The sequence below is a fragment of the Artemia franciscana genome, chromosome 6 (assembly GCF_032884065.1).
Source record: "Artemia franciscana chromosome 6, ASM3288406v1, whole genome shotgun sequence".
NCBI classification, from domain to species: domain Eukaryota; kingdom Metazoa; phylum Arthropoda; class Branchiopoda; order Anostraca; family Artemiidae; genus Artemia; species Artemia franciscana.
In genome coordinates, this window is record NC_088868.1 from 26854413 (window position 1) to 26874754 (window position 20342).

Genomic DNA, 20342 nt, shown 5'->3' on the forward strand with positions numbered 1-20342 from the left:
ATACACCATGTTTTCTTTTTTTTGGGGGATGGGGAGGGAACAAGACCTTTGGCTAGATCATCTATAAATTCTTCCGCTTTTGGAGGCCGTTGAAGCGTCGCTTATTATAAGTTTTTCCTAATATCCTTTAATTCTGTAAAATTAGTCTCTTGTCTTCCTGTTTTGAAGAATGTCCTCTATTCCTGAAATAAGTTTAGGCAAAGCTATCTGGCACAATAACAGGATTTTCAAAGAAAGGAATTCAAAGAAAAAAAGAGTCTCTCTTTCGCTATCTGTAGTTTCTTGCTTTGCAAGGATTTTCAGAATTTCAAGGTTTGTCTTCGTGAAAATAAAGAAGGATTTGATATGATGTTGACCTTTGAATTATAGTTTCGACGATTATATATCCTCTTTGAAAGTAATAAATCACTAAAACAGATAAATTCAGTGGTAATCTTTTCCAACCTCTGCTTCGCTAAAGCTAAGAAAATCGAGTTTGCGCTTCAAATAGTTTCCATTTCCAAAGAAGTCTTTCAGTTCAGTTTTGGCGTGGAGTCAATTATAGTTCTTTGTGGTTTTAGCCATGGGAGATCATGATGAATAAGGTCAGTCACCTTAACCCTCTTACTAAGGTACTGTCTTAACTCGAAGGCTCTCTATATAGCTAGAGTCTTGCAAAATCGGTTATTAACTGTTCTAGAAACATTTAAATATGTCTACATTGAATCAGGGTTCTCCACATTATGTCCTTATTGTTGGAGATTCCATACATAGGTAGAGAGGGAATACAAAAATTTTAAGGGTTCTGTGTCCTTTCTCTTATTAAAGGAGTTTGACCTATCTTGTAGTTCATTGCAGCTCGTATATAGTTTAGATGATTTTATTTGTCTTTGATTGAGGATAGAAAAAGGCCTACTTACAATGGGAAATTTGCTGATCTTGGCTTTTAGCTAGGACTAATTAAAGCCAATCAGACTTGACAAAGGATTTATACTTGGCGGAAAAATTCTAGGAAAAAATTTGGTTGGCTCAAATTAGCACTAGTTCGTTCTTGGTATTAATCAAATCTCACAGTGAGCAGACCTTAAGTTATACCTTTATTGATAGCAGCTTGGTAAATTTGGGAAGGATCTTGTTCAAGGTCATACGACAACTTAAAGAATCATCCTTTTTCGTCCAATATAAACTTTTTTAGTTTGTTTGGGCAAACTATTTAGAATTAATTGGGTGGTCTTGCCATAGCTTCTAGAGTGTGGATAAGAGATCAGAATAAATGAGAGAAAAATAAAAGCCGACATCTACGTTCCAGGAAATTTCAGAAAAGCCATTTAACTTCTCCCGTTTGTGCTGGAGACAAAGATATTTACTTTTATAATATTTACTTTTATGAACCTTACGTTATCAGAAGGTGTGAATTTCGTTTTGTTTTTTCAATTAAACGGAGTAGAATTTTTTTCAAGTTCAGGAAAGGGCAGCCCCTAAAAATGTTTGAGCATAGCTCTAGCATAACTCGAAAAACTCGAAAAACCAGTTCAAAAGAATTATCATTTGAGCAATTTTGTCCGCTCTGGGTGTTTCATATAGTGTGTTCCCTGCTTTGATTAACGAAATTACTGAAAAAAGGAAAATACAATTTGTAGTATTTTAGTCAAATTTCACAGTCAAACTACAAATTCTGGACAGCTTTCGATAGTAACTAGCCCCCTGAGAAAATTCGTTAGTGGACCTTTTGTCTTTGAGACTGTCAGCCGAAGCTGAGGCATTTTATCTCAGGATGATGCAAAATATTACCTGTTCTTTCGATCATCTTAATTTATGGGTAGATTTATCATGTGTCAACAGTTCTTGTAATTTCGCCAATGCTTCTAGGTCTTCGATCCCACTTAAGAATCAAAATTCGTCAAAAAAGAGAAAATCTACTCTGGTCATAGTCCAGGCTACGTCCAGATCGGTCTCATGCCACCGTCAAGTGCCTTTAAGCCTAAACTTTCCAGGTCGATCCCTGAGTCGGTTCCCTGGTCAGTTCCGGTAAAAAAAAACTCTCCTAGACCTATTTCGGTGGCTTCGTTTCAGTGTAGTAATCGACACAAACCAGGTGATCGTTTTTTATTGAATATACTAAAAATGAAATTGCGAAGGAATCGGGCACTGGCACAAGAAGTACCAGTCTATCCCTTTCGTCTTCAATCAGTAGCTCATGAATTTTTTTCGAGAGTACCCCCACCGTCTCTTTTTTCCCAGATTTCCCCCGAAGTATTGAACCTCACTTCCAATAGATTTACACCCCTAATTTCAAACCTTCAAAATGATATGGTGTACAGGAATGCTACTACTCCTACTCCTGGGAGTTTGAAGTCCCTAGTTCCCCCTTCTGGTCACCATATCATTTGGCAAATCGATCTTGAGCCTAACCATAGTAGCCCCATCCCTGCTAAATATAATAAACCCCATCCACCCCAAGAAACGTCCATAAACCTCCTCACCCCCTAACTTTTTTTTCCAATCGTTTGCCAGATAAAACAGGTATTTCTGGTACTCATAATAGTAAAAATAAGAATAATAAATTACGTTACCATTTCCCTGGGTTGTTATTAAGTAATGCAGAAAGCCTTAATTTTGAAAAAACTTATTGGACTTGAATTTACGGCGAATAAGCTAGCATCAGATTTAACTTGTATAACCAAGGTTAAATACCAAAACCTGGATACTATTGAAGGTGGCCTATTTTAATGAGTTTAATAGACTCCGCCTGCATGATCATTACCTTGGTAAAGAGGGTGGAGGGGTAATGTTTTTTTGTCATGATAATTTGTCGCCAAGGGAAGTGAACGTTCCAGGAATAAATGAGTATAAAGAAATAATTTTGGTTAAAGTTGAACCGAAAGTTCTGACACGCCCATTAACTAATATCATTGTTGATTGTTTTTATTATTCACCCGGCCAAAAATTGGTACAGCGTAAAGATTTTTTGGAAAAACTCCATGCATCACTTGATTACCTCCAGTCTAAACACCCAAATGCTGGAATCCTACTTATCGGTGACGAAAATGAATTAAATACATGTCATCTTTGTTGGGAAACTAATTTAAAACAACTTATTAATATCCCAACCCCAAAGATGGTACTTCCTTTGACATTATTTGTACAAACATGCATTGACTCTATCAAATACCCAATTCCCTCCCCCCACTTGGTGACAGTTATCATTTGAGGCTTTGCTAAATCAAACAGTTCGTGGCAACGAACTGTAGTAAGGAGCAACCCGGCTCAATAGTAAACGAAATTCTAAAAAACGAAATTTTGATGCTAAGAGATCTTGAATTATTGCTTCACTTGAGTTACATCATCAACTCCTTGTTCGGTAAATTTTTTACAATAATATTCATTTTTCTCCGTTGTGCTTCATGATGGCAGAAGGTTTCTTCCCTTACAATTTCTCGTATCTCATCAGTCTGCTGGGAAGTCTGGGTGTATTTTTCTTCAGTTTTATGCAACCGAGAGTCAAGGTCCAGATATGCACCATCTAAATATTTATGCATTTCTTCATAGCTAGGCTTCTGGGCAAGCTCAGTTCGTAGCAGAGCTATTTTAGATGAAATCTGTCGGACTGAAATATCAATTCTTGTAATCAAATCAAAGAGCACCTGGGTCTCAGCAGAGAGTTTGGGTTTCTGTTTACCAGGTGAAGTAAATGGGGGATTTGGGTCCTTTCTCGAATCAACTGGGTTCTCATCCACTGTCTGGTGTAATGGGGAGTTATTTCAGGGATTTTTGCCCCTGTTTGTTGCACTGAAGGCTGGACTGTAAGTATTTGTTGCTTGCCTGATTCTGGTTGTTCGGGTCATTTTTATAATTTACTTCGTGAGAGTTTAACAAGAAAAAGGACAATATAATGAGTACAGTAAACTAGCCTTTGTTTCTTGGTTTTATAAAATAGACAAGACAAGACAAAAACAGTGCTGGTTGTAGATATATCTGATTAAGATAATCTTGACTTCTTATCACCTTTCTATTCTCCTCTCACCTTTATCGTAATATAATTGTTTATAATATCAGAAATTATAGTTATTTTCGCAACTGCTTAATCCTGACCTATATCATATATAGGCCATGAAAATATCAATAAGAGAATTCACAGCTTCCAAGAGAATTTATACTCAAGTTTCAAAATAATCCGCTTATTTAAATTCTTTTGGCCACTGAATTAATTATTATGAAAATATTGGCTATCGGTCAGGCAGTGACGATAATCCTTTGCCAAATATTAGTTACAGGTTCAATCCAAAAATAGGTCCTCACACCTTGAACTCTGAATCATTACGTATCGAGCCATATCTTTTACATCTTCTCCATGTCTAAATTTCTGCATTAAATTCAGTTTTTAGGCATTTGGTGCCACTGTTCAGATGTCTAGCCCTTTGAGGATTTTTTTTCGGGAAGTGAGGTCAAAATACAAAAGCGGCATATCTTATGCCAATTTATGAACTAGGGTCAAAAAAGAAATCTCAGAGAAAATGTTGCTCCTCATTGTGTGTAGGTATTAACGTTACTTTTCCCAAGGTAGGTTCTAGCGAACCATTTTTCTTTTAATTGCTTCTTCTGTCTCTTTTTAAAGCACAACTGAATCTCCTGGAATTAAATTATATGGCTTAATGCCTCTTCTATGTCGTTTGCTCATCTTTTCCTCTCTGGGGGGTCATGAGGTCCCCATGTGGGATTATACCAGACGTTGCCGTCACTTGTTAGTTCTATGCAGTGACAGGAAAGTTGAACCATAAAGTTTTTTGACGAAAAATGGACGAATGTCATCAGAAAGTTTAAAGTTGCCCTTACCCTCAAGATCTCAATAGTACCTTGTCCTTGCATTAGATAATACAAATTTTAGAAATAATGTTGAATGCGCTACGCAAGCATATATTCAGGGTGACAGGTATTCAGTCCCTTTCCCTAAACCTATTTTTACTATTTCTTATTCTGGTAATTACTTCGAAATTTTAATGATTTATGACATTTTTTGTATGATTATTATTTTTTCTTCAAATTAGCTTCTTCTCTCAAATCTGCCCACCCCCGCCACTCAAATACATTTTTGTGCGTGCCTGGTCTTATGGTTGTGGCTTCATTTTACCAAAGATCAGGCATTATTCTCGTTTTGTAAAATGCCTCGATTGTTTTGATAAAATTCTCCTATTTAAGTTTAGTTTATTACCTTTCATGCTTTCTAAACTGTTTTCCGATTTTTAATTTGGAGAAAAACATATCGTGCCGCATTGCAGGAACTATTGGAACTTATGGGTCTCTGGCTAAAAGGCTATTTCTTTTCATGGATAAGCTTCGTTCCTCCTTATGAAATATTGGCAAAATTTCCAACCTTCGCTCACGAAAGGACATTCAAACTTGTTTTTTTAGAGTTTTTCTTTTAGAGTTTCGTGGCAGTTAGATATGGAACTATTTCACGATTTTTATTTTTAAGTAGAAATAAAATAAACTTGGTTTGCAAACTTCACACATCAGGGCCTTTTTTTTAAAGAAGGATGGTAATTCTCGAACTTAGTATTTTTATTAAATGGTGAGGATGAAATAAGTCAGAAGGCGGGCAGCAATGGAGATTATCATTTTTGATCCTTGGTTTTAGCTATTAGTTCAATACATGACCAAGCCAAGAACCCAGCAAAGCATATAGTTCGTATTTAACTTTTCACTTTTCAAAGGAGGAATTCAGCCTCTTGCAGGTATGTCGGTTGGAGAAAAAGGGAAACATATTCTTTCTCCTTGTTTTAATTGAAGATTTTTTTTTCGCTAAACTTTTTTTTCGGAAAAATAGTGAGAAAACCACGAAACTGCACTACTTTTTGAAAAAAAACGTTTTACTTCCCTCTCCCAATACATTCTGGCTAATTGGAACTCCTGGATAGTGGACACGTTCTACTAACTGTTGGGGCATACTTGTTATTTTTGCAGAGGGAGGGATCCTTCGTAGTCAGTTTAACCTGTTACCAGCATACTAATAGCAAATATACTTCATTATATTTTTATATGTATTGCAGGCCTGTTTTCAGTCTTTTTTGTAAGCCACACCCCTTCAGATAATGTTTGCAGGTAGTCCCCAATTTCTAGTACTTCCTTCTCCGCAAAAATGTGCGCAAATGCGCAGGACTTGGGTGGCCGGTTTCAAAAGAATGTAAATTAAGTGGCGATATATGGAGGTTGTTCTAAAAAGGGACAAAATTAAAGTTTTTTTCTGTCCCACAACCCTATATAAAAGTTTAAATGATGGTTTGAAAATTTAAGTTCTATTAAATTCTAAATGCTTTTAATTTAAAAACTTTTTCCACAAAATACATTTTTCAGAGAAAAGTAAAGAGCTAACTAAAAATAAAAAAGAGCGGAAATAAAGTTAATTAATTTTACAAATGCAATACTACCAAAAAATAGCCATTGGTAAATAAATGGAACCCAAAATGAACAAAATTCAGAGGCAACGCTATAGCATTGCCAATAGTTAAGACTATACGACACCAGTGTTTTATTATTTATTAATTTATTTTTATCCCCAGAGGCACTCCATATGGACTAAGTGATCGTATAAGCCTTATAGGGGGCTCATTTGAATGCAAATCAAAAGTTCTAGTGCCCTTTTTAAGAGTCAAAAGTGATCGGAGGGCAACTAGTCTCTCCCCCACACCCTTATCCCCCAAATGCATTCGAAAAATTGAGATTGCCATTCTGTTAAAAATATTTCAAAAGTCAGATAACAAAAGCTCCGGTTTTGACTAAAATCCCCAGGGCCCGGGAACAGGCGTTCTAAGTTATGCCCTGGGGCATGTACGGTTCTTACGGGAAAGATGCTCATAAACTTCCGAGAGGGCTCATTTGCTTGGAAACTGATAGTTATACTTCACTTTTGAAGAGTTATAAGATATCTGATGGTAACTATTCCCCCCCCCCCCCAAGTCATAAGGTTTCAATAGGCTGTCATTTATTGTTTTTTTTTCTTCTAGAGGTACTTCGTTGGGAACAGGTAGTAGTCCTCCAATCTCTTAAAACTTTTAAGAGGGCAATTGTTATAAGTTATTCCTGGTGGTATAAAAGGTTTAATGTAAGGGATGGTCACATTAACTTGAGACATTGCTCATATAAATGAAAATAGAAAGTTCTAGCTGTCTTTTAAGAATCATCTAAAGTGATCTGAGAGCATATCCCCCACACCCTCTTTTCCCAAAATGTATCTGATTAAAATTTTGAGATAAAATTAATTTTAAAACAGTCCAACAGTCAGATGACAAATTAGTCGGGTTCAACATACCCCCCTTCGGTCTAGGGAAGGGTTTTAACTAATACCTAGGGGGGGGGAGTTTTTATGGAAGAGATGGTCGTATACACTTCAGAGGGGATTTAAATGATTAGAAATTGAACGTTCTAGTTTTGTTTTTTCGGGTTATTAAAAAGACATGGCATATTATATAGTGGATCTCCTGAATGCGTTGATTTTTGAATTAAAATAAAAAAGTTGAGGGCATTAAGTCATGGCTAATTGTAGAAAAAGCCAAGACAGATAGTCCAATTGAGTGAGAAGAAAAACCTGGCATTAATCCCCCCCCCTCATTGCTGTCGTTACAATCTCCCACTTATGCTACACCTCTCTTGTCACTCCACAATGCCGAACTAGAGTCAAGCTGTTGAGGTTCTATCAGAAGATTCACTGTTCATCACGCTCGGTCCTTCCATTATAATGGGAAATTTCCATTCTATATATAGCTAATCCAGCTCTATATACTGATTTTGGGTGATGGTCAATTATTACCCCTCTCCCGCCCTTGGGAGATCGCTCTGAGTTATGGAACTTCATAATTGCTGCTTTGATACTTTGTTAACTTTAATACTTGGATTTAGTGATTTACTACGGTTTACGGTTTACGGTGGCAACTTCAGTTTACGGTGCAAGGGTTGTAAGTTATGGAAGCTGCTCATTGTTACTTTGATACCTTGTTTACTTGGATGTTTCCTATAACTTGTTATTTTTTTGATATTGTTACTTTGATACTAGTTTTGACACTTTGATGTTTGAAAGTTTGATGTTAAAGAAAGAATCGATTTTAAAATAATGAATTTCCTAAAAACTCTAAACTTTTTGCAATAAAAAATGATCAAAAATTAGTTAAAAATCCAGAAATAGAAATTTTTCAAGGAAAAGTATAGCCCATATTAAACCATAATAAGTATAGCCCATATTAAACAGGTATATACAAATACCTGTTAAAATTCAAACTCAATACGACCAGAAATAGTTATTAAAGAACAAATGAAACCAAAAAGAAACTTAAATAAAAAATCACAGAAAAAGCATACAACGAGTACTAATATAAATGAATAAATAAATCTTAAGATAAACAATTTTTAAATTGAATATGCAAATAAAGCTTAAAACGAAAAAAATTTTTACTGTTGAAGTAAAATGAAACCCAAAACAAACAGCAATTAAATAAATAATTACTGCAAACAAACGTAGAATAGATATAATATAAATTAATAAATGAATTTTAAAACGAGTGGAACTTAAACTAAATATACAAATCAAGCATGAAACGAACAAGAATCACTACAAACAAGTTCGGGTAACGCCTCCTTTTCAAACAGTTCGTGGTAACGAACTGTAGTAAGGAGCGACCCGGCTCAATAGTAACCAAAACTCTAAAAAATGGAATTTTGATACCAATAGCTACATCAAAAGAATCGCATTTTAATGCTGGTTTTAAATATATAAGTTTCATCAAGTTTAGTCTTACCCATCAAAAGTTACGAGCCTCAGAAAATTTGCGTTATTTTAGAAAATAGGGGGAAACGCCCCCTAAAAGTCATAGAATCTTAACGAAAATCATACCATCAGATTCAGCGTATCAGAGAACCCTAGTGTAGAAGTTTCGAGCTCCTATCTACAAAAATGTGGAATTTTGCATTTTTTGCCAGAAGGCAGATCACGGATTCGTGTTTATTTGTTTTTTTTTTTTTTTCCCCAGGGGTGATCGTTTCGACCCAGTTGTCCTAGAATGTTGCAAGAGGGCTCATTCTAACGGAAATGAAAAGTTCTAGTGCCCTTTTTAAGTGACCAAAAAAATTGGAGGGCACCTAGGCCCCCTCCCACGCTAATTATTTTCCCAAAGTCAACGGATCAAAATTCTGAGATAGCCATTTTATTCAACGTAGTCGAAAAAGCTTATAACTATGTATTTGGGGACGACTTACTCCCCCACAGTCCCCGTGGGAGGGGCAACAAGTTACAAACTTTGACCTGTGCTTACATATAGTAATGGTTATTGGGAAGTATACAGGCGTTTTCAGGAGGATTTTTTTGGTTTGGGGGAGGGGTTGAGAAGAGGGGGATATGCTGGGGGAACTTTCCTTCGAGAATTTGTAATGGGAGAAGAAAATTTCCATGAAGGGAGAGCAGGATTTACTAGCATTATTTAAAAAAAAAATTAAAAAATAAAAGTGAAAAAGCTTTTTCAGCTGGAAGTAAGGAACAGCAATAAAACTTAAAACAAACAGAAATTATTACCCATATGAGGGGCTCACCTCCTTCTAATACCTCGCTCTTTACGCTAAAGTATTTTCGGTAATTTCAACTACTTATTCTACGGCTTTTGTGATTCAGGGGGTCATTCTTAATGAATTGGGATAAAATTTAAGCTTTAGTGTAAAGAGCGAGGTACTGACTATGGGGCGAATCCCCTCATATATGTAATAAAAACATGAGAATACAAAAGTTCTTTACGTAAGCTAATTTATAAGTTACGTAAATCTTTTACCAATAAAAAGATTCGTAAAAAATTAAAAGTTCTAGTTGCCTTTTTAATTAACCAAAAAATCGGGGGGCAACTAGGCTTCGTCCCCCGCTCTTTTTTTCTCAAAATCATTCGATCAAAGTTATGAGAAAGCCATTGAGCCAAAAAAAAAAATATGCAAATTTCGTTTTGATTATTCCTCTGCGGAGAGCCAAAATCAAAACATGCATTGATTCAAAAACGTTCAGAAATTAAAGAAAAAAAACAAGTTTTTTCAACTGAAAGTAAGGAGTGACATCAAAACTTAAAACGCGCAGAAATTACTTCGTATATGAAAGAGGCTGCTTCCTCATAAACGCCCCGCTCTTTACGCTAAAGTTTTTTACTCTTTTAGAAAGAAGAATTGAGAGAAAGAGTCAAACTTTAGCGTAAAGAGCGGGGCGTTGATGAGGAAGCAGCCTCTTTCATATACGAAGTAATTTCTGCGCGTTTTAAGTTTTGATGTCACTCCTTACTTTCAGTTGAAAAAAACTTGTTTTTTTTATTTAATCTCACTGTATAAGTCTAAATCCTACTGCGTCATTGATGTTTTACTGAAAACGAATTATACTACAAATATTTTCTTTTGTACTTAAAATTGAAAATAAACTTTAAAATCACACCAAAATTTTTAACTAATGAGCTTTCAGCAATTAATAAAATTATACAACAAACATCCACTTTAATTTTGTTTGTTCTTTCCAAGACTGTTCAAGACATCTATAGTTTCACTATAAACCCAAAGAAGTATCACAAATATTCCTATAATTCTCGGATAATGGACCTTTGTAAAGACAAAGAAACGCAAATTTCTTGAAAAGCTCTTTATAAAACAGATGTTTTAAAACAAAAGTAAAGATTCATGTTGCTAATTCAAAGAAATAGAGAAAAAGTCATATTTCTGTCATATAAGTCCAATTATCGTAAGTCAAACTGACAACGAACGGAAATCTGCCTTTTAATAGCTAAGCAGAATGACAGGTTGAAAAACATCACTTTTTGCAGGTTCTGCATGGATTCTATGTTGGAAGTTATAGAGACTCTAAAGATTTGGACCAGCTGCGGCAAAACGGAATAACACATATTTTGGCGATCCATGACACAGCAAGGAAACTTTTTGATGTAAGTTCAGTCTTATTTGAATCATAATGTTAATTAATTTCCAATAAAATATAATATTAATATCCATTATCAATTAGTTAGGCACCACATTCAGTTCTTACTTTCTACTTTAAGTAGGTTCAAAGTTGGAGCTTTGTTCCTAATTTATTTTCCATTAATTTAATTTTGTCCTGCTTCAAAGGGCTATTCCGGCCTATCAAAACAATAGTTTCCATTTCTGAATTTTCTTTTGCCTCCACCATCCAATTTCTTGTTTAAAGTTTTGGATTTTATTGAAACTTGTCAATCACTACTTATTTAGATGTTAACTTATTACGACAAACACTGCTATTACAAACTTGTTATGTAAGACTCCCATTGGCGAAAACACTGGTACATACTTTTTTACCATTTCATACCCTTTTTGTTTTAAGCTTTCGCATTGCCCACCTTCAAAAATTCTACAGAGGGATAACCCTATACTTTGAGATTCCAGTTTTCTTTTGGAAAAGGAGTTTCGTTTCTGATGTTCCGCTTGCCTCCCCCATCAAATTCCTTTTTTGAAGTTTTGAAATCAATTGAAACTGACCAATCATTGCATATAGTTTGTAACCATGAACTGTTTGACAAGTACTAACCAGCGATATGTTTCTTTTGCTATATGATTATTTGGAATTTCGGTGTCCGGCGCTTCTTACTTGGATGTTTATTACAACAGGTTCTGCTGCTAATAACTTGTTTTTTAAGACACCCATAGGCGAAAAAACTGTTATATAGGCATACTCCTCTATCCCTTTCTGTTTCGATCCTGTACCTTCTGAAATCATCCAGAGGGAAAATCTCATACTTTGATTTTCCAATTTTCTTTTTGAAATTCAATTTTCGTTTCTGAAATTCTTTTTGCCTCCACCATCAAATTCTTTTTTTGAAGTTTTGAAATTAATTGGAACTGGCCAATCGTTGTATATAGTTTGCAACCATAAACTGTTTGACAAATACTAACCAGCGATATGTTTCTTTTGCCATATGATTATTTGAAATTTCGGTGTCCGGCTCTTCTTACTTGGATGATTCTTTATTACAACAAGTACTGCTGCTAACAAACTTGTTTGTTAAGACCCCTATAGACAACAGACTGATGAATACCCCTCTATCCCTTCTACTTAAAGCTTTCGTTTTGAACACCTTCCAAAATTTTCCAAAGTGATGCTGTTTTCCTTCGGGATCCCAGTTTTCTCTTAGGACAGCTTGGGATATTAAATAGAACATCTCGATAAAATGAAGTCTTTACATGACTGTGTTTAAGTTCGACAATTTGTAAAAGTGCAAGGTTTAAAAAAAATCAAAAGAAACCTTTTTTGGATCAATCAGTTGATCGTAATGATCTGTAAGTAAAGAGGGACTTGACCTATTAGTAACTAAATATTAGGGATAATATATTTATCAAAAAATAAGCGTTTTATATTGATAGCAAATATTAAAAGATCATTAAGCTTAAGTTACCAACCAAGAGTTATAAGCCAGATTAAATTTGACTAATTTTCTTGGAATCCTACGAATCAAAAGGAAACTTAGAATCAAAGGGAATTCTGTCAAAATTTTTAAGACCACTACTTCAATTTGATCATACCCAGTAAAAAAAAAAAAAAAAAAAAAAAAAAAAAAAAAAAAAAAAAAAAAAAAAAAAAAAAAAAAGCACTAATTTTGCAACATACGATTCAGTTGGGTCTGAGTTAAGTTTTTTGTACGTTGAAATGTCTTCTAGAATTGTTTATATTTTACGATAATAATCATTTTTTTCCAGGATTACTACCGTCTTTCTCATATCAGCTTTGTTATTATTAGAGAATCATCTTTTTTTTTAACTCTTTCAGTTTTTGTATATCTTTATTCTTAAGGTTTTCTTGAGAATTACCAAAATTTTTCAAAATATTCACGACCCCTAGTCTTAAATCATGTACGTTATTAACATCTTTTGAAAACACATGAATCCCCGTTTCAGTCTTTGAAATTATTTCTTCTACCGTACTTTTTAGGATTTAGTCCGAATTTTATACCTTTTCTTAAGGATTTCATTTTGTTCTTTGGTTGCTTTTCTTTTCCTTAAATTAATCACACCAGGGCCTGGGAAATGCTTAGGTTTAAACGATAATATTTTTTGTTTTTCATATACCCTTTTTAATTGCAAAAATTTGTGGCTTAATCTTTCCCTAGATAACCTTAAAAAATGTTCAAAAGAATTTATGAAAATTGAATTATTTTCGGTTATGGCAAAAAAAGCCAAGATAATTAAGCAACAAAACTTTAGAAAATTGTGAAGTAAATAAAATAATCCCAAAATCGTTTCGTTTCAAGTATCATTTAAATAAATATAATGAGGCTAATCACACGAGAAAGGTAAATTACTTAAATTTAAACCATGTGTAGAAAGATAAACGTTTCCAGAGATCACAAGTTGTAAAAAAATAGATCCTCAAAAAAATAGCCTTTGTGGTTTTCTCAATGCGTATCATTTCCAACAAATTATATCAATTTTGGCCATCCCTGCTTTAGGACAATTGGCCAGCCCTAAAATCTTAGAAGTTCTTTACCGAAGTTATTTTAAACTTGTGCGTATATAGCATAGTTTATGTCCATTCTAATTTTGTGCTTTTTATCTGAAAAAAAAAATCGTTTAAGGATTTTATGCATGTTGAATTTCATAATATTTATGCTAAAGTTTGATTTTTTTGAATTTGTTTTACATAATAGAAAAATGGACCCTAAATATAAGGTTAGAGTTTTTTTAAGCGCAAGTTTCCCTTTTTTTTATAATAGGATAATTAAACACTATTGTTTATCATTAAAACGCCGTTTCTGCGTTGAGAGACAGGGGGAATCGTCCTCAGTACCAGAATTGCGCTTGTAAAACAAATATATGTTCTTTCAAATAAAGGTGCGGATCTAAGGTCAAGTTTTGGGTGCCCCAATTAATGCAATATGAGGGAACGTGTCGCCCTCCTCAGTACCAGATTAGCAGTTGTAGTCGGAGTGTTCAAATTAAGGAACGGATCTAGGGTCACGTTTTGAGATATTGGGTGCCCCTATTCTGCAATAAGAAGGAAGACGTCGCCCTCCTTAGTGCTAGAATTGAACTTGTAGACCAAATGTATATTCTTTAAAATAATTGGACAGATATAGAGTCGAGGCTTAAGGTTTCGGGTACCCAAATTTTGCAATAAGAAGGGAGGCGTCACCCTCCTCAGTGCCAGCATTGCAATTGTAGTCCAAGTATCAAACAGTTTGTGGTAACGAACTGTAGTAAGGAGCGACCCGGCTCAATAGTAACCAAAACTCTAAAAAATGAATTTTGATATCAATAGCTACATCAAAAGAATCGCATTTTAATGCTGATTTTAAATATATAAGTTTCATCAAGTTTAGTCTTACCCATCAAAAGTTACGAGCCTGAGAAACTTTGCCTTATTTAAGAAAATAGTCGTAGGATCTTAACGAAAATGACACCATCAGATTCAGCGTATCACAGAACCTTACTGTAGAAGTTTCAAGCTCCTTTCTGCAAAAATGTGGAATTTAGTATTTTTTGCCAGAAGACAAATCACGGCTGCGTGTTTATTTTATTTATTTATTTTTTTTTTCTCCCAGGGGTCATCGTATCGACCAAGTGCTCCTAGAATGTCGCAAGAGGGCTCATTCTAACGGAAATGAAAAGTTCTAGTGCCCTTTTTGAAGAGACCAAAAAAATTGGAGGGCGCCTAGGCCCCTTCGCACGCTCATTTTTTCCCAAAGTCAACGGATCAAAATTTCAGCATAGTCGAAAATCATAATAACTATGTCTTTGGGGATGACTTACTCCCCCACAATCCCTGGGGGAGGGGCTGCAAGTTACAAACTTTGACCAGTGTTTACATATAGTAATGGTTATTGGGAAGTGTACAAACGTTTTCAGGGGGATTTTATTTTGTTTGGGGGTGGGGCTGAGGAGAGGGGGCTATGTTGGAGGATCTTTCCTTGGAGGAATCTGTCATGGGGGAAGAAAAATTCAATGAAAAGGGCGCAGGATTCTCTAGCTTTACTATAAGAAAACAATGAAAAATAAACCTGAAAACGTTTTTTCAAATGAAAGGAAGAAGTAGCATTGAAACTTAAAACAAAACAGAGATTATTACGCATATGAGGGGCTCTAAAAATACTTTAGCGTAAGAGCGAGGTATTTAGGAGGAGATAAATACCTTGCTCTTTATGCTAAAGTATTTTTAGTAATTTCAACTATTTACTCTACGGCCTTTCTGATTCAGGGGTCATTCTTAAAGAATTGGGACAAAACTTACGATTTAGTGTAAATAGCGAGGTATTAACGAGGGTACAAACCCCCTCGTATACATAATAAAAATATAAGGTTATGAAAGTTTTTTTACGTAAGTTAATTCTTAAGTTACGTATATTTTTTTACTAATAAAAACGTTCGTTAAAAATTAAAAGTTCTAGTTGCCTTTTTAAGTAACCGAAAAATTGGAAGGCAACTTGGCCTCCTTCTCCACCCCTTATTTCTCAAAATCGTCTGATCTAAACTAAGAGAAAGCCATTTAGCCAAAAAAAGAATTAATATACAAATTTCATTTTAATAATTTATGTGCGGAGAGCCAAAACCAAACATGCATTAATTCAAAAACATTCAGAAATTAAATAAAAAAAAATAATTTCTTTAGCTGAAAGTAAGGAGCGACATTAAAACTTAAAACGAACAGAAATTACTCCGTATATGAAATGGGTTGTCCCCTCCCCAATCCCTCGCTCTTTACGCTAAAGTTTGACTCTTTGCCACAATTCTACTTTTTAAAACAATTAAAAGCTTTAGCGTAAAGAGCGAGGGATTGCGGAGGGGACAACCCATTTCATATACGGAGTAATTTCTATTTGTTTTAAGTTTTAATGTCACTCCTTACTTTCAGCTAAAAAAAAAATTAGTTTTTTTTATTTAATTCAAATGAAGAAACAGATCTAGGGTCAAGTTTTGAGATTTCTGGTGTCCTAACTCCGCAATAAGAGGGAAGGTGTCACCCTCCTCAGGGCCTATTATATATTATATAATATATATTCTTTCAAATAAAGGGACGGATATAGAGTCAAAGTTGAGGTTTTGGGTGCCTCTCTTCTGCAATAAGAGGGAAGGCGTCGCAATCCTCAGTGCCAGCACTGAATTAGTAGTCGAAATATATAATCTTTCAAATAAAGGAATGGATATAAAGTTAAGGCTTGAGGTTTTTGGTGCCCCAATTGAACAATAAGAGGGAAGGCCTGACAATACTCAGTACCAGAATTGAACTGGTAGTACAAGTATATATTCTTTCAAATAAAGGGGCGGATATGGAGTCAATGCTTGCGGTTTTGGTGCCCCAATTCTGGAACCAGAGGGAAGCTGTAACCCTTCTCAGTGCCAGAATTGCCCTTGTAAACCAAATATATATTCTTTCCAATAAAAGGATTCCAATAAAATAAAATGAAATAAACAAATAATGTATAATAATAAAATAATATAATAATATAAAATAATATAATAATAATAATAATATAAAATAATATATAATAAAGTAAGATATAATAAATATATAATAATATATAATATATAATAATATATATAATATATAATATATATAATATAAAATATATAATATATAAATATACAATATATAATATATAATATATATAATAAATATAATATATAATATATATTATAATAATATAATATTATATATATAATAACAATATAATAATAATTAATAATAATTATTATACTGATAATAATATTATTAATTTTATTAATTTTTTTATTAATTTTTTTTATTAATTTTTTTATTAATTTTTATTAATTAATTTTTAATTAATTATTTTAATTAAATTAATATTAAATTTTAATTTTAATATTAATAATTTTTAATATTAATTTTTTTTTATTAATTTTTTATTAATTTAATTTTATTAATTTTTTTTATTATTAATTAAATTAATAATATAAAAATAATTATTATATTATATATAATAATAATATAATAATATGTATTATAATATATAATATATAATATATATAATAAATAATATATATAATACATAATAAATATATAACATATAATATATAAATATAATATATATAATATATAATAATATATAAAATAATACATAATAAATAATATATAATAATAAAATAATATATAAAATAATATATTAAAAATAATATAAAATAATATAATAATAAAATAATATAATAATAAAATAAATAAAATAAAATAAAATAAAAGGATTCCAATAAAAGGAGAAATATTCTTTCCAATAAAAGGGAAATTGTAATTCAAAATAGAGTCAAGGACTGAGGTTTTGGATGCCTCTACTCCTCAGTGCCAACATTGCACTTATAGACTAAGTATATATTCTTTCAAATAAACGGACGGATATAGAGTCAAGGCTTGTGGTTGGAGTGTCCCAATCCTGCAATAAGAGGGAAAGCTTCGCCCTTCTCAGTGCCAGAGCTGCACTTGTAGACCAAATATATGTTCTTTCAAATAAAGGGACGAATATAGAGTCAAGGCTTCCTGTTTTTGGTGCCCCGATTCCGTAGCAAGAGGGAAGGTGTCACTTTCCTCAGTGCAAGCATTGCACTTGTAGTCCAAGTATATATTCTTTCAAATGAAGGAACGGACCTAGGGTAAAGTTCTAAGGTTTTGGGTATCCCAATTCTGCAATAAAAGAGAAGGCGCCACCCTCCTCAGTGGTAGAATTGCATTTGTAGACGAAATATATATTCTTTCAACTAATGGGACGGATATCGAGTGGAGGCTTGAGGTTTTGGGTGCCCCAATTCTGCAATAAGAGGAGAGGCGTCGCCCCCTCCAGTGCCAGCATTGCACTTGTATACCAAATATATGTTTTTTCCAATAAAGGGATGGATAAAGAGTAAAGGCTTGAGGTTTGGGTCCCCCAATTCTGCAATAAGAGGAGTGGAGTTGCCCTCCTCAGTGCAAGCATTGCACTTGTAGTAGAAGTATATATTCTTTCAAATGAAAAAACGGATCTAGGGTCAAATTTTAAGGTTTTGGGTGGCTCTATTTTGCAATAAGAAGGAATGCGTCACCCTCGTCAGTGCCAGCTTTGCACTTGTAGTTCAAATACATGTTATTTCAAATGAATTGACAGATCTGGAGCTATTTTTTGAGCTTTTGGGTGCCTCTATTCTCCATTAAGAAGGAATACGTATCCCTCGTCAGTGCCGGATTTGCACTTCTACACAATAAAATAAAAAAAAACAGGTTTTTTAAACTGAAAGTAAGGAGCGACATTAAAACTTAAAAAGAATAGAAATTACTTCGTATATGAAAGGGGCTGCTTCCTCATCAACGCCCCGCTCTTTACACTAAAGTTTGACTCTTTCTCTCAACTCTTCTTTTTAAAACAGTAAAAAACTTTGGCGTAAAGAGCGGGGCATTGATAAGGAAGCAGCCCATTTCATATACGAAGTAATTTCTGTTCGTTTTAAGTTTTAATGTCACTCCTTACTTTCAGTTAAAAAAACTTGTTTTTTTATTTAATTTTTGAACGTTTTTGAATCAATGCATGTTTTGATTTTGGCTCTCCGCAGAGGAATAATTAAAACGAAATTTGCATATTTTTTTTTTTAGCCAAATGGCTTTCTCATGGTTTTGATTGAATGATTTTGAGAAAAAAAGGAGCGGGGGGAGGAAGCCTAGTTGCCCTCCGATTTTTTGGTTACTTAAAAAGGCAACTAGAAAGATATACGTAACTTATAAATTAGCTTACGTAACGAACTTTTGTATTCTCATGTTTTTATTACATATATGAGGGGTTCACCCCCACGTCAATACCTCTGAATCACAAAAGCCGTAGAATAAATAGTTGAAATTACTAAAAATACTTTGGCGTAAAGAGCGAGGTATTAGGAGGCGGTGAGCTCCTCATATGCGTAATAATTTCTGTTCGTTTTAATTTTTAATGCTGCTTCTTACTTACAGTTCAAATAACTGTTTCATATTTATTTTTTCATTGCGTTTTTTTTTAATAATGCTAGAAAATCCTGCGCTTCCTTCATGGAAATTTTCTCCTCCCATGACAAATTCCTCCATGGAACGTTCCCCCAAAATGTCCCCCTCTTCTCAACCCCTCCCCCAACCGAAAATTCCCCCTGAAAACGTCTGTACACTTCCCAATAATCATTACTATATGTAAGCACTGGTCAAAGTTTGTAACTTGTAGCCCCTCCCACGGGGACTGTGGCGGAGTAAGTCGCCCCAAAGACATAGTTATAAGGCTTTTCGACTACGCTGAATAAAATGGCTATCTCAGAATTTTTATCCGTTGACTTTGGAAAAATAATTAGCGTGGGAGGGGGCCTAGGTGCCCTCCAGTTTTTTTGGTCGCTTAAAAAGGGTAATAGAACTTTTCATTTCTGTTAGAATGAATTCTGTCCTAGAGTTAGACTTTGTTTAAAATTAGAATCTTTAAAATTATAATTTGTCCTAGAATTTTCACTGTTTTAAAAAGTAGATTTGAGAGAAAAAGTCACACTTTAGCGCAAAGAGCAGGGCTTTGAGGAGGGAACAGCCTCATTCATATACGGAGCAGTTTGTGTTCGTTTTAAGTTTTAATGTCGCTCCTTACTTTCAGTTAAAAATAACTTGTTTTTTTTATTTAATCAAATAAAAGGACAGATAAATGGTCAAGGCTTTAGGTTTTGGGTCGCCCAATTCTGCAATAAGAGGAGAGGTTTTGCCCTCCTCAGTGCCAGCATGCACTTGTAGTCCAAGTATCAATTATAACAATTGAAGGAACGGATCTAGGGTCAAGTCTCGAGGTTTTAATACCCTAATTCTGCATTAAGAGGGGTTGCGTCACCTTCGTCATTGCCAGGTTTGCACTGGTAGTCAATTATTAATAATGAAGGAACGGATCTAGGGTCAAGATTCGAGGTTATGGGTTCTTCTATTCTGCAATAAGAAGGAAGGCGTCACCCTTTGCAGTGCCAGAATTGCACGTATTGTTCAAATATATATTCTTTCAATTGAATGAAGTGATCTAGGGTCAAGTTTTGAGGTTTTGGGTGCTTCTACTCCGAAATAAAACAGAAGGTGTCATCCTCCTCAGTGCCAGAGTTGCACTTGTAGACCAAATCTATGTTCTTTGAAGTGAAGGATTGGATCTAGGGTCAAGTTCTTAGGTTTTGGGTGTCCCAATTCAGGAATAAGAGGCCAAGGTGGCGCGCAGCGCCACAGCAAAGCGTGGTAGGGGTCAAATAGTACGTAATAAAAGTACACAAATATAGAGGTACGCATGTTTATATATTTGTATGTTTATACAAATATATAAGGTACGCATGTTTATTGATAACGAAAACGTTCGTACAAAAAGTAAAAAAAATCTAGTTGCGTTTTTAAG

At 34.1% G+C, this 20342-nt stretch overlaps 1 protein-coding gene across 3 annotated transcripts in view; it reads left to right on the forward strand.

The window, feature by feature from the left end:
• The first annotated feature begins 480 nt into the window (after positions 1 to 480).
• Positions 481 to 20342, forward strand: part of LOC136028253 (dual specificity protein phosphatase 22-like) — a 63346-nt gene continuing 43484 nt past the window's right edge. For 2 of the 3 annotated variants that reach the window (XM_065705988.1, XM_065705990.1), the window contains exons 1-2: positions 528 to 611; positions 10806 to 10922. In XM_065705988.1, the coding sequence (XP_065562060.1) occupies positions 573 to 611; positions 10806 to 10922 (156 nt within the window). In that variant the 5' untranslated portion in view covers positions 528 to 572. Of the gene's footprint in view, positions 612 to 10805; positions 10923 to 20342 lie in introns of all 3 variants that reach the window. The other variant, XM_065705989.1, reaches the window with a different exon arrangement.